This window comes from Camelina sativa, chromosome 3 (assembly GCF_030686135.1).
Source record: "Camelina sativa cultivar CO46 ecotype springtype chromosome 3, ASM3068613v1".
NCBI classification, from domain to species: domain Eukaryota; kingdom Viridiplantae; phylum Streptophyta; class Magnoliopsida; order Brassicales; family Brassicaceae; genus Camelina; species Camelina sativa.
Window position 1 is genome coordinate 30,022,892 of NC_141882.1, and position 14,168 is coordinate 30,037,059.

The following is a 14,168-nucleotide window of genomic DNA, read 5'->3' on the forward strand; positions in this document are numbered from 1 at the left end:
ACAATTCCTCTGTATAATTTCAGTTTTGTTTCTTCGTTTATAATATTGCATCATATTCTAATAAGACCAAATAAACAAGTCTATGGTTATGTTGAACCATATAGACTCAACATGTTTCTTTTGATTCCCATATATTCTAATAATACAACAACAGCTTTCACTTTTCACCACAAATCCTACAGATGATAGTTTGCTTAATCCAAAATTTCACGTCAATCAGATTTATCCCTCCTGCTCAATCCAATCCTTGAACAGCAACATCATGTAAATGGGAACGTTTAATGCCGCAATGACGATGATCATCATGATTGTACGTATCACTCTCTGGATCACAAGTTTTGTTCTTGATTTTGATGCTGATCTCATCAGAGGATCAGACCCACCAGCAGTTGCATTTACATCTGAGTTCATCACAAGCTCAATCTGTTCGTTAGTGTTCTTTCTAGCCGCTGATCTCAACACCGCATTACCCCTAGAGAGAAAATAAGAAGGCGAAAAAATCAAAACGTGTGTCTTGTACTGAGAATCCAAAGGATGGTTGATGTCTTACTTTTCTACAAGAGGTTTATCGCTTTGACGTTTCACGGGAGTTTGAAGAACTTTCTTCACAAGATGCATAGATCCTTCTGCGTCCCATACCATTTCATACTCACAGTTCTCATCATCGTTCTTCTCCTTCGTGACGTTGCTTAAAAAGCTTGACTTCATCACATTTGAGATACAGTCTGCAGCGTTGTTTAAGAAACTTATCCCATGATTTGGCCAGAGAAGGAGAGCAAGAAGGGACATAGCGAACAGAGAAAGGTACCTGGTAGTTTAAAATTAGACTCAAAAATTCATAAACATGCATCAAGACAATAATCATAAAGCCAAGAACCCTCTGATCAGGAACATACCACATGTAAATGTATAATTGGCACGGAAGGAAGCATAATTGGGTGTGTAACATTTTATCTAGATCAGATGAGTTTTGATGGATGGCGTTGGGAACAGATAATAGCATGAATGACGGATATATATTTCCTTGTTGCCAGCTTATAGTACCTAAAGTATGCTGTAATATGATATTCACTTATCAAAGATTGTCCATAGTGTTATATTGTGGCCATTACTTATTAATGTTACCTCAATTACAGATCCTGCTTCCGACTTGTGGGTTACAGTGCACTGGTCATGATCATGGCCAGACAGAACGAGTATCTGCAGAAGAAAAGGCAAAAACGTTGCTATATTGTTTGGTTTAGAGTTAATGACATTGACAAGAAACACAGACAGAACTCTCCCATGAACATAAAATAGAAGAATTTATCTTACGGGTTTGATCAACTCCAATAACTTCTTTGATGCTTCTGAAGTAACATAATTCTGGTATCTGCAAAGGAAGTTAATAAAAAAAAAATGAACACATTGGACTAGTTGTGCCCTGATTCTGGTTTATTAAAATCTAAATCAAAGTCTGTATAAGAAAATGGAAAGGTAGAAGTTTACATTACTTCTTGATCTTGAAAATGGCGCCAAAACCGCTGTACATGAAAGAGTAGAAATTTATACCAAAAACAAAGTGTTCGTATCTGAATTACACTACAAGCCGACCTGATAAATCACCTGATCAATGACAGAAACACCACGGTGAGGGCCGCATGGGGTTTGATCAGGCCGATATAATGGGATGTGGGTCAATAAAACTCTAGGATGTGACTGTGCATCTAACAAGATAAGAAAATTTTATGTGTAAGCTTCAGAAAGATAGTAAGTGCAAAAGAGGATGCAGTTGAATAACACACCCGTGGAGACATTGTGTACAAACTTCCAAACTTCTGATGCCAGAACCTTTTGAGGATTCCCTGCAAAATATACATCAGCTTTTCAGTTACAGATCCTTTGTTTAACTTTGAGGATAAATTCTAAGCATGTAAAACAATATCTTAATGATCGATCAGAGCAAAGTTTGTAATTACCATCAATAGCTTGTGCATCAATACTGATGAACTCAACACTTCCAATCATAAATCTGCGGTTTCTGATCCCAAAAACTTTTTGATATCGATCAATCACCTGTTGAAATGTGAAGTTATATACACATGATATAGGTCGCTGACAAATGTGATATATTTGAGAAAAAGGTGATTAACGTAGTACGTCTTGCTTATGGGACGCAACCCTAGAATAGCCAACATCATGGTTCCCAGGGATGTAAAATGTAGGGATGTCCCCAACTTTGCCTTGTGAATTCACACCAAATACATGTTTAAACCGGCTTAAAGATTCCTGCCATCTGATAAAAATAACAAGTTAACCATTTGAGCAGAAAGAAGAACAAGTGAAAGGACAAGAACAAGGAGAGCTTACTCGTCCTCAGGCAGAAATGGCCCACCATCGAAATAATCACCTAAAAACAAAACAACATCTGGTTTGAAGGGCAAGACAGACTGAAAGAACGATCTCCGCATGTTTATATCAGTATAAAACTGAGCAAGCTCTAAAGCAAGTGTCTTTGACGACAAACGAAACGATGTCTTATCCATGAGCTGCATAAAGACACCAACAATAACAACAACAACACATAATCAGATGATCAAACTCCAAAAACAACACAAAACCAAAATCGAAAAGCATTTGAAAAGCTAGTCACCTGGGGATCAGTAACAATGGCCACTTTAGTAAAATTCCCATCACTCTGTAAAGAAAAAAGAAAAAAAAGCTTACAGATATGAACAATCACAACTCAACAGTGACTCAAATAGCTTTGATGCAACCAAGCTTCTGCAGATCTATTGAGATTCTTTACACATTGACCTTTTAATAATGTTGCATCAAAGCTATTTATAGATCAGTGAAAGATTATATTCCCAATAATAGTAATACCGAAAATGTCGGATTTCAATTTCAAAGCTTCGATTTTTATAGACATTTTGCAGTAAATCTCGCAACTTTCAGAGAGAAATAAGCAAATACACAATCGAAGTCGAATTAGATTCACTGAATCCCCAAAATTGAGCATTCAGATATTGAAAAAGATGAAAATTTTTGATCGGAGAGTAGGGAGAGAGACCTTATTATGGTGAGGCCAAGAACAAGTGAATAGAGAAGGAACCCAGAAGGTGAACATTTCGCCGTAGAGGATCGTGGCTGCCCAAATGAGACATAACCCCACCGTGAGCTTGTGATGGTGTTTCATTTTTCCGAGCACCTGAATCTCCCCCCCCCCCCCTTCTCGGCTTTGCTTAGATATCTGGTGATTGTTGTTGACCAAAAAGAGCGGTCAAGACGTGACGCGACGCGACGCTGAGAACGCCGAGGCTGCGGAATGTGGAGAAATCCACAAAAACGTCGCGTAGTTTTTAGCACTAAATTAAAAAACAGCAAGCATAGTTTTAGGGCCCTATCCTTGTATATTTGGAAATGGTAAATATATATATACTAGCTTCGGACCCGCACGTACGTGCGGGGTTGATTTGAAAAACTAAATTTACGATCAAGTTTACAATATGTTATGTACGTGTTAAATTGTGTTGTAAGCATATTTTATATAAATATTATTAATATTCATAGTCCAAACTCGTTGATTTGTTTCTACTTCGATATAGAGAAAAAAATGATCTGATTGTTTTTATTATTATTAGTGGCACATTAAAAAATAATAAAAAAAAGGTGATATGTTTAAAGTTTAAACACGTCTCTTCCCTTTCTGTAGACTATCAAACCGTTTCATCCCAAACTGGAACTAACCGAAGATCCATCCCAGACCGGAACTAACAGAAAACCTATCCCACACCGGAACTAACAAAAAAAACTCGTCTCGTATCCTCCCGTGAACTATCAAACCGATAAAATTTACCAGTAATATTAATTAAAATTTGTCAAATCAAATGACCTAAATTTTGTAGATGGACAAATCTATCTCGTTAGGCCTGCCTTGTAATGATTTTGCTATTTTTTAACTATAGAAAACCCGTCCCGCGAAACCTATAAGAGAAATGTGTTACATTCATCTTGTTTGATTTTGCAAAACCTATGGATAACAAACGTTTCAATAAAAAAAATTATAATATACAAATTACTTTAAGATTGTATAATATAGAATAGGCATAGGCATAAAAACCGTATCCGAATACCCAACCCAAAATCCGACCCAAAAACTGGGTTTGGTTTGGGTACGGGTTTACCTACAAAACTCTATTGGTTTCTATTTTCTAATACCCGTGGGTTCGGGTTAGGGTCAGGATTGGATAATACCCAATATCCATTCGGGTATCCATTGTAACCCGAATATATAAATATATTAAAAAACTATTTATAATATTTAGCATTAATATAATTCAATTACCCAAAATTTTAGTTATAATGTTGAATATTTCAATTTTCAATTAGTTTTAAACCTAAACATCAAAAATAATCAAAATATCTAAAATTATTTCTTAGATAAGTCAAAATTTAGCTAAATTTATTTAAATTTAATTAATTAAATATTTTTTACGGTACCTAAACCCGATAATAGTTGAACCAAACCGAACCCAGATATCAAAAAATAACCAATGAGTTCTATTTACCTAAATCCGTTCTGAACCTCATAAGATAATATCCGAACCCAAAAGGGTTGCACGAATGCCCATAGAAATTAAACTATTTCATATATATTATAAACTATTAAACTATTTCACATATATTCTTTCGTGCCGGGTTTTTTATAAATTTGATTTTACTATATAATAATGAGAAGAGTTATAATAGTTAAATTTTGATTAAAAAAATAATAATAATTTGACCCAAGGGGCATAATTTTAGAAGTCCATTAATATTTTAAGATAGATCATATGTTTGAAAATTAATTGGATCTCATTCTTTGTATTGGTTGAAGTTTATTAAAAGGGAAAAACAAAAAAAAAAAAAAAAAAAAAAAGAAAAGAAAAAAATGAAACGACAAAAACATCATTCTTGCCGTCTCCGCCTTCAGTTTCGCCTGAGAAAACAATTTCTTATTTTACCTGTCAGCCAGTGGATCTCTTCCTTGATACCTTTTCCTTTTCCTTCATTCTTCTCATTTCTACCTTCGATTCCTATTTCTTATGAATCTCTAAATCTTCTGAGCTTAATCCTATGAGGCTATGACCATCATAGGTAAATCTAATCACCTCTCTTCTCATTTGCTATGTTTTAGATTTGAGTCTTGAGTTACTCATATTGGGATTTTTGTGTGTTTCATGAACTTTTAAATTTGTGAGCGAGGGTTTTTTTTTGCTTCTTTTTTTCTTTCTAAATCAAGTTTCCGATCCAGATTAATTATAAAATGCTCAGATTTGCTGTTGCTAGTACAATGTAAGTTTAAGACTTGAAGCTATTTTATTAGATTGACTCCATTTGCTGGATTTGCTTTAGCTTCCATGTCACTGGTATTAGTTTTGGAGTTACGATCCCCTCTCTCTCGCACACACACACTCTAAGTAAGCACAAAGCTTAATTAATTAATTAGTTACAATAAGTTGTTTTTTTTTTAATTAGCAGCAGCCCCGATTGGGTTTTGACGTTATTTACCAAATTCCATCATCCTTCTCCTGTATTCAATTTGAATCCGTCGACTTGAGCTGTCTCTTCAATCTTTATATTATTTCTTTGCTGCCGCTCCTTTGTTTTTCTCATTAATTGTTTGTTCAGTTTTGCAGAGGAGAGAAACAAAAAAGAATGGAAAGCATTGTTATGGGATGTGAGATTAACGCATGCACGCAGTTCAATTGCAACAGCACAAAGCCTCTTTATAATGGCTTATCAAGTAGAGTAATCATGTTTCAGATTTTAGTTCTTATCATAGTCATATATATATATATATATATATATATTTATTGACTCCTTTTTAATCCCTCATCTTAACTCAACGATTTGCTTATCATCATCTCATACTTTGCTTTTGGTATCTGACAAAGTGAAAACAAATCAGACTGAGACAATAACAGAATAATAATAGTACATGTTTTTTTATTTATTTTTTGCTATTGAGAATACAAATAGGATCATAATGTATATTTGATTTGATGCAAATAGGATCATAATGTATATTTGATTTGATGCAAAGGCAAAAGTGGGATTCCAGGCCTCCTCATATAACCGAAATAAAGATATGCTCAGGCTATAGCAAAGTTATATCTGAGTGTATGAATTCTTGTGGTCTAAGAGATTTATATTTTCTTGATTGCACAGTTTTGCTAGACTTGCTTTCATATTTTCATCTACTATCCTCCATTCCTCCTACAGATCCTGGTACGTTTTTATATACTTTCAAACCTTATATACATTAAGTCAATGGTAAGGTGCAGTTCACCATATTTTATATTATTATATGATGAAAAAAATTTCAATATAAAGGAGCTAAGTATGGTGAATAAAACTAATAAAGATTCTAAAGGTTACTTGATCAAAAAAAAATTTCTGTTCGTCATAGAAATTCATTGCATTTCTCTATTTTCTTCATAGAAATGTTTATAGCTGGATAAACAGATTTATAAATAATCTAAAATTCTAAACTGCTAGAAAACGACAACAAATCACTTATTCTCAACCTTCACCTTTAGTGTCTCCATCTTTTTGTCAGTCAAATCCACATCATTCGTATGCTCACCATTTTCTTCTTCATATTTCTCCAAATGTATTGGTTGTATAGACAACTTCTTGGGTGTTAATGATTGTTCAGATGCATAGACTCGCTTAGATGATGGGGTAGATGCATAGACTCACTTATTGCTTCCAAGTATGAACTATCTTGACTCTTATCCTCCATGTTGTTTTGAAGGCCTTGAGATTGAAAAGATGTGTGAAACCATCGGTGGCAGCCATACGAAGGTGATTTTCTATTTTCTATTCAGTTTGTTTGTTTGATGAGTTTAATATTGACGTTCTATACTATGGTTTATATAGTAGTTGATGTTGGCTTTGGGTGAAAGGTAGAATATTCGCTGCATTGAATAGAAGATTTTCTGTTTTTGATTTGCTTTTGTATTTTGATATGATATAGGATAGTAAGAATAGGGATTGGATCAAACTGTTTCCCTTTTCTGTTTTGACTATTGATTTACCTATTTATTGAGGTACGAACAAATGGTAATTAAGAGGTAAGGGTTGGTGTGATTATACTGAAATATATGCAGTTAATGATTTGATTTTATTTCGCCTCTTGTTATGATACGCTAGAGGATCATGAGGGATTCTGTTAGTTGACATTTTTATATTTCCTCCGCAATTATGATGATTATCATGTATTTTTTTATTTTTTTTATCCTACAGGTAAAAGAAGAAGAAGGGAGTGTTTGGATACACTTATAATATATCTAGGATCCAAATGAGATTCTCCCAGATCCGCTTCCCATATACAATTAAATTTACTTTGTTGCCCTTAAATTTTTTTTTCCTCTTCTTTTTCCTTTGTTTGCTCGTAGAGTCAAATTATGGAATTTTTTGGCAAAGTTTTTTTTTTTCTGCTTTTGTACTCCCCAATTAAGGGGAGGTATTGGTTTAGGATTTAGAAAAAATTTTAATGACTTTATGTTCTTGCTGATTGTTAGAATCATAGAAAATTGAAAGCTAAAAATGAAAGATTCTAAGAGATTGTTTAGGAAGTTTTTAAAATCTTGATGATTTGTTTTTTCTAATCTTGTAAAATCTTTCTATTTGATGAAAGAGTTTTCATGACTTTTGTTATGAAGGAAATAATATAAAATCCTAAACCAATAACATAAAATTTGAATTCATTAACAATCCAAGATTCTTTTTACTTGAATAACATAAAACTTTTAATGACTTTATAAAACTCTTAATCCAATAACACTAGATTTATCAAGATTTTATATAACCTTTTACAAATCCACAATCAATAACACCAAATTTTTAAAGAGTTTTTAAAAGTCTTGATTGAATAACAACATATTTTACTTAACTTTTAAAGTCATTAAAATTCTTTCTAAATCCTAAACCAATACGATCCCCTAATAGTATAGATTTAGCCAAGGTGAAAATTAGTAAACAAAACAATGGTAATTTGCTAAAATGACAATGAGTTTGAGAATATAAATTGTACTATATTATTTATAATGGTTTGCATAATTTAATTATATCTATTTCAATTAAAAATATACGATTTAACTATTTACACAATAAATTAAATATTATTTACTATATTATTCGATGTATTTTAATTTTTTTCTTAATGAATTTCTACATTAAATATTTAATGGGAAGTTAACTAATAATTAATTATATTAATATTTCACCAATAGAAACAATATTTAGTAATAATTTTTTTTTATTTAATTTATACCGTATATCAGTTATGGTTTATGTGTATCAGTGTATGGTCCAGTTATGGTTAGAAGTACGGTTAGCATGTGATTTTGGTCATATGCCTATTTCTATTATTGGGCTTATCCTCATTCGAGCATTGACGGTCTCTAAGTTAGGCCCATAAAAATTAAAAAGAGTCGAAATTCAGAATAAGCAGCACAGAGCACACACGACGGGAATCGAGAATCAATCATCATTGCTCGCGAATCGCGACAGTTTCCAGCTCACTCCAAGATAGGCGCCTCCTTGCTCGTATCGTTTCTGAGGTTAGTTCGCAGCGGTCGTCTCTTCGTATTTTCCTCGATTCAGTTTACGATGTACGAAACTACATTGCTCGCGAATCTCGATTGTTGTTGATTCTATTTTTCGCATAGGTTTAGGGTTTTTTTTTGTTTGTTCCTTCTGATGTTTAGATGAGCGAGATGATATCGATTTTTACAAAGGAAAACAGTGGTAGCCACATTTTTAAGGAAATGATTTGGGGTTTTAGTAGCGCGATTCATCGGTTTGTTTTGAGATAAATTTAGGGATTTCATGTTCTTCGAATGCTACTGTTTGGTTCTTCTTAGTTTGAATGGCTTTGCTTTATACCTTCTTTACCTAAGTTAGAGTCTATTTTGTAGTATGAATTCTCAATCAGTTTATACGGTAACCTTACAATGCCTTCCTCCGGTGATTTTTTTTGTTTTCAGGTTCTGCAAGAAGAAGTAAAACATGTCAGTTCTTATTGTGACGAGCCTTGGGGATATAGTGATTGACCTTTACTCGAATAAATGCCCTTTGACCTGCAAGAACTTCCTCAAGCTTTGCAAGTTAGTGTCTCTTTTGCCTATCTACCTATGGCACTCACTATATCTCCATGGGGTTTTAACTTTCTTATTTGATTTTATAGGATCAAATACTACAATGGGTGTCTATTTCACACTGTGCAAAAGGATTTCACAGCACAGACGGGTGATCCAACTGGTACGGGAGCTGGTGGAGATTCAATCTACAAGTAAGTTGCTGTTGTTTTTACCTTTTGATATGTGTACTTTGTATATTTTGATCATTCTTTGCCTTTTGAATCAGTTTTGCCTTCTGTGTTGCTTTCCCACCTCCTTGTTCGTGTTTTCTCCAGTCAATGTTTGAACTTTTTTCTTCACCATCTTGTGTTTGCTATGTTGGATGGATTTTCAGATTTCTGTATGGTGAGCAGGCCCGTTTTTTCGGCGATGAGATCCATCTTGATTTAAAACATTTAAAGACCGGTACTGTTGCAATGGCCAGTGGTGGAGAAAATCTCAATGCTTCCCAGGTAAGCTATATCATTTTGAATGAATTACTAAGTTTATCGTCTTATATTTCATTATGAAATCTCTGGGTTCAGTATAATTATCAGTGTGCTCGGGATCTATATATATCCTCATGTGAACTTTTCTACTCTTATTTTCAGTTCTACTTCACTCTTCGCGATGATTTGGACTATCTTGATGGGAAACACACTGTAAGTGCAAAATTATAAATGATCTGCGAATTCTTTCTTTAGTATGTATCGATTATCTTTTGATATGCCATTCTGTATACCATTTTTCAGGTGTTTGGGGAGATTGCTGAGGGGTTGGAAACTTTGACTAGGATAAACGAAGCTTATGTTGATGCAAAGAACAGACCCTTCAAAAACATTAGAATCAAACACACATATATACTTGATGATCCATTTGATGATCCCCCACAGCTGGCTGAAATGATACCAGATGCTTCTCCCGAAGGAAAACCGAAGGAAGAGGTCAAAGATGACGTGCGACTTGAAGATGATTGGGTTCCAATGGATGAAGAACTTGGTGCTCAGGAACTGGAGGAGGTTATCCGCGAAAAGGCAGCCCATTCTAGTGCTGTTGTACTTGAAAGTGTAAGTATAACCGTTTCAATTGGCTTGTTGCTCTTTTGATGTTACATATCAAATGAATTATGTAATTGTTGCCTTGCGTTGCTGTTGCAGATAGGAGATATTCCTGAGGCTGAGGTAAAACCACCTGACAATGTGCTGTTCGTCTGCAAACTGAATCCTGTGACTGAGGTAGGTGCTTGATTTTTAAAATAGAAAGCAAATCCTTCTTCTGTTTGTGACATTTTGTTCTAATTTTTTGTCTCATGCAGGATGAGGACCTCCATACCATTTTTTCACGCTTTGGAACCGTTGTATCGTAAGTGATAGTTCCTTGATTCTTTATGCGTTTGAAACTTAATTGCTGCAATTGTATTGACATTCATGTCTTAAAATGGCAGGGCTGATATAATCCGTGATTTCAAGACAGGTGACAGTTTGTGCTATGCTTTTATAGGTGAGTTAAATCTCTGTCATGCTATGAAAATCTAAATTCTTCTGTATAATATTTGTTTTAACCGAGAGTTTATGTCTTTGTTCTAGAGTTTGAAATCAAGGAGGCATGCGAACAAGCTTATTATAAGGTAAAGGCCAACTGGCTGAAAAATATGTATATAGAAGTTGTGAAACGATTTATTTGGGGGATTTAACCAACTTGTTGATTTTCAGATGGACAATGCTCTGATCGATGATAGACGAATACATGTGGATTTCAGTCAGAGTGTGTCAAAACTTTGGTCACAGTTCCGGCAGAAAGACTCCAAAAAGGGTAACGGTTTAATCCTTTCTTCTTTCCTGTAGAGTATTGACTTGCCATAGACGAACAAGTAATAAAGAACTAATACTTGGCAAACATGAATTAGGGAATGGATGTTTCAAATGCGGCTCGACGGATCATGTTGCTAAGGACTGTGTGGGTGGTAATCAGTCTTCAAAGTACATTGTGAAAGATCAAAACAGACAGCACGGAGGAGGTGAAGGCTATGATATGGTTTTTGAGGGCGATGCACCTGAAATGCCCAAGAGAGAGCATAATAGTCATGAGAGGGATGAGAGGGAGAGTAGGGAGAAGATTAATAGGAGAAGTCCTCACGGTAATGGGGAAGGTAAAAGACGTCACAGAGATGATGAAGTTGACGATGGTAGAAAACAGCGTGGCCGGGAAGAGGTAAGAGAAAAGGAGAGGAAACGCAGAGAGAGAGAAGAAAGAGATAGCAGGGAAGATGAAGACAGAAGAAGAAGAAGACGCCGTGAAGAGATGAGAGATGGGGATAGGCGTGAGGAGAGTCGAAGATATAGAGACGAGGATCATCGGGGCCATAGAGATTATAAAGAGAGGAGAAGTGAGAGAGACAATGGACATGGAAGAGAAGCAAAACATGAAAGAAGGGATAGGTAAAAACATGGGCTTGGCGTTTAGGGTTTATAGGGTTTAAAGGTGGGTTTTGTATTAGTGAAGTGACTGAAGTTTTTAAAATTGTTTGTGAGTAGTAGTCAAGGTCTAAATTGTTTTACCTATGAAGTTGTGAGCCATCATTGGAGATGAATGGTTTTAAAACGTGACTACTAAACTAGTTTTGTTTTGGTCTCTTTCTTCATATAATGCTTTTTTGACAACCATCCATATTCCTAACCATTTTTTAATTGATTTCTATGGTCTTTGTTTTTTTCTCCGTTATGTTATGATTTTCACGTTATCACATTGAATAAGTTTTAAACAAACTTGAATAACACACAAGGTAACACACATCAGCCGTTTTTATAATGTAACAAATTTGTGATCATTCTTCCAAATCGACCTATCAAATTAACGCAAAGTTAGGTTACCTATTCTTTTTGAATAATGAAAGGGGAAAAAACGGCACGCCGTATGTCTTGGCTGGAGCAAAAACGACAGCACATCTGTCGTAATTAGTTTAATCATTAACAGAAGAAAAAATATGAATAATTTAACTTAATGATAGACAAATAAAGATAATTAAAAAATGGTTTCCCACCGACAAAACTTGAGAAGTTGTCGTGGGAATTTTTAAGCAACCTGTACCTGGTCGTTAATTTTCTACACAACACTTCGTATTTATAATCATTTTTTACATTCTTTTCTGCGTATAATATTTGTGCTGTTAATTTTTTGAAACATTGTTACATTCGTTTCTTCGTGTCATATATTACATATTTACATTGTTAAAATGGTCGTAGTTTGTTAAGTTTTTGTATTTGTGCTGTTAAATTTGTGAAACCGATATATTGGTTGAATTGAACATGAACATGAACACGAACACGAGCGAGTTAAGATTCTCTGTATCATTAGTTATTATATAAATAACAGAAAAGAAATACGAATTTTTAATAAGTTATACGCAATAATATATACATATACGTACCAAAAACTTATATATAAATATATGTTAATTAAATAAATTATATGTCTTTGTCATCCATACTCGGTTCTTGCTGGCACTTTGCTTGACAGTTCAAGTTAAGATTCAGCTGCCCGAAATGTATAATCATTGAGAAGTTAATTTCTCACATAATCACCTCCAAACATTTGCACCTACTTACACGAAACTGAGATAACAGAGAACTCTATGAGAGATTTCAAATGTGAAGTACTAAGATTTATCTAAGCATCATATCTTCATAAAGTAGAAGGGCAACCCCCATGGGGGATATATTTTAGGGGCTCTTAAATTGTTTATTCATATATTTTGTAGTTTGAGATGATTAAAGAACTTTGAGTTTGTTAATTAAAAGTTTTCTCCTAATGGTAGGTTCTTATTTTGAGTCTCTTAATTATTTTTTTTTTAAATAAATTTTTTTAATTAGAATATGAAATTATTGCATTTGAGATATGTGTTTATAAAATTATTGCATTTCATAAAATTTAAAACATAGGAAACATTAAAACATAATAAATAACAAGTAAAATTCATAAAAAGAGGAAATGCTTAATTGTATTCTCCAAATTTTTCCCAAATATTCACAACCAAATCATCTTGTAACTATTTATGTTTATCTCGATCCCGAACACTCAAACGAATGTTCATCATAGTGGAGACACTTGAAGGCATGGTTGTTGGTATAGTGACGTCCACTTCTCAAGTTTGGTTGGACTCAATGTGTGTGAATTCGGATGGATCAAACAGAGTATATCCATCTCGTTCGTCTCTACGATCATATTGTGCAGTATGATACACGCTATCATTATATTTCCAATTTTATTCTTATCCCAAAGAAGAGCCGGATTTTTCACTATGGCAAATCGAGCATGCAAAACTCCAAAAGCACGCTCGACATCTTTACGTGCAGCTTCTTGATGCGTAGCAAAGAAACAATCTTTTGGAGTTTGCGGTAGTGGAATAGATTGGATAAAAGTAGACCATTTTGGATAAATACCAGCCCTGAGATAGTAAGCCAACTTGTACTAGTGTTCGTTGACACTGTATTTAACTTTCGGAGCTCGACCGTTTGAAATATCATCAAAAACGAAAGAACGATCAAGAATATTTATATCGTTTAATGTACCTGGAGGTCCGAAAAAAGCATGCCAGATCCAGACCCTAAATCCTACTTGTAACCGATTTCGAACTATAGACATTTATAGGCAAGAACCCTAAAATTTCGAACAACCAACCCTAATCCAAAATTTACGAACAAAATCCAAACAACCCTAATCCCTCCTAACTATTCGCGAATTCAATCTACTAAACAGAGAAACTTACCCTTCGATTCTAATTGCTTCAACTTCATCTGAATGACTCGACTCCAAACTCAAATCAATATCCTCCGATTCACCTCTGAGATTAAATCCCTTCCGCTTCGTCTCTCCTCCGACCACAATCGCCTCTGATTCCATAGCTGTAACATATCCTTTTCCTTCCTTTTATCAAGACTGGACTTCGATCGAGAGAGAAACAACGAGAGAAATCGAGAGAGAAAAAAAATTTAATCGTTGAAACAAATATTTTTTGATTCT

At 34.3% G+C, this 14,168-nt stretch overlaps 2 protein-coding genes and 1 long non-coding RNA gene across 10 annotated transcripts; 2 read left to right on the plus strand and 1 right to left on the minus strand.

Moving 5' to 3' along the window:
- Positions 1 to 23: 23 nt before the first annotated feature.
- On the minus strand, positions 24 to 3,398 carry LOC104778309 (uncharacterized protein C630.12). Of its 5 annotated transcripts, none has more exons than XR_015594610.1 (13): positions 3,053 to 3,394; positions 2,633 to 2,677; positions 2,350 to 2,528; positions 2,140 to 2,275; positions 1,959 to 2,055; positions 1,785 to 1,844; positions 1,606 to 1,706; positions 1,494 to 1,523; positions 1,315 to 1,372; positions 1,126 to 1,200; positions 897 to 1,054; positions 551 to 808; positions 24 to 472 (listed from the first exon to the last, which is right to left on the minus strand). XR_015594610.1 is itself a non-coding variant. In XM_087507092.1 (13 exons), exons 1-13 carry the CDS (start codon positions 3,176 to 3,178, stop codon positions 223 to 225), a joined length of 1,578 nt encoding a protein of 525 aa, XP_087363218.1. In that variant the 5' UTR covers positions 3,179 to 3,398; the 3' UTR covers positions 24 to 222. The 5 variants fall into 5 exon arrangements, 2 of the variants coding, with proteins under 2 accessions (XP_087363218.1, XP_087363219.1); XM_087507092.1 differs by having other exon boundaries at positions 1,489 to 1,523; positions 3,053 to 3,398; XR_015594611.1 differs by lacking the exon at positions 897 to 1,054 and having other exon boundaries at positions 3,053 to 3,390.
- A 1,433-nt stretch (positions 3,399 to 4,831) lies between these two features.
- LOC147947886 (uncharacterized) lies at positions 4,832 to 7,576 on the plus strand. 4 transcript variants are annotated; one of them, XR_015594614.1, is made up of 5 exons: positions 4,832 to 5,118; positions 5,653 to 5,772; positions 6,193 to 6,252; positions 6,782 to 6,831; positions 7,273 to 7,576. It is a non-coding gene; the product is annotated as an uncharacterized LOC147947886 (long non-coding RNA). The 4 variants fall into 4 exon arrangements; XR_015594615.1 differs by having other exon boundaries at positions 5,653 to 5,767; positions 6,037 to 6,252; XR_015594612.1 differs by having other exon boundaries at positions 5,653 to 5,767.
- A 904-nt stretch (positions 7,577 to 8,480) lies between these two features.
- Positions 8,481 to 11,812, plus strand: LOC104778311 (peptidyl-prolyl cis-trans isomerase CYP59). Its single transcript, XM_010502732.3, has 12 exons — positions 8,481 to 8,642; positions 9,018 to 9,137; positions 9,218 to 9,322; positions 9,505 to 9,622; positions 9,761 to 9,811; positions 9,902 to 10,216; positions 10,307 to 10,384; positions 10,465 to 10,511; positions 10,594 to 10,649; positions 10,736 to 10,776; positions 10,862 to 10,961; positions 11,056 to 11,812. The coding sequence occupies exons 2-12, from the start codon at positions 9,040 to 9,042 to the stop codon at positions 11,589 to 11,591; spliced, it is 1,545 nt and encodes a 514-aa protein (XP_010501034.2). The 5' UTR covers positions 8,481 to 8,642; positions 9,018 to 9,039; the 3' UTR covers positions 11,592 to 11,812.
- Positions 11,813 to 14,168: the final 2,356 nt, after the last annotated feature.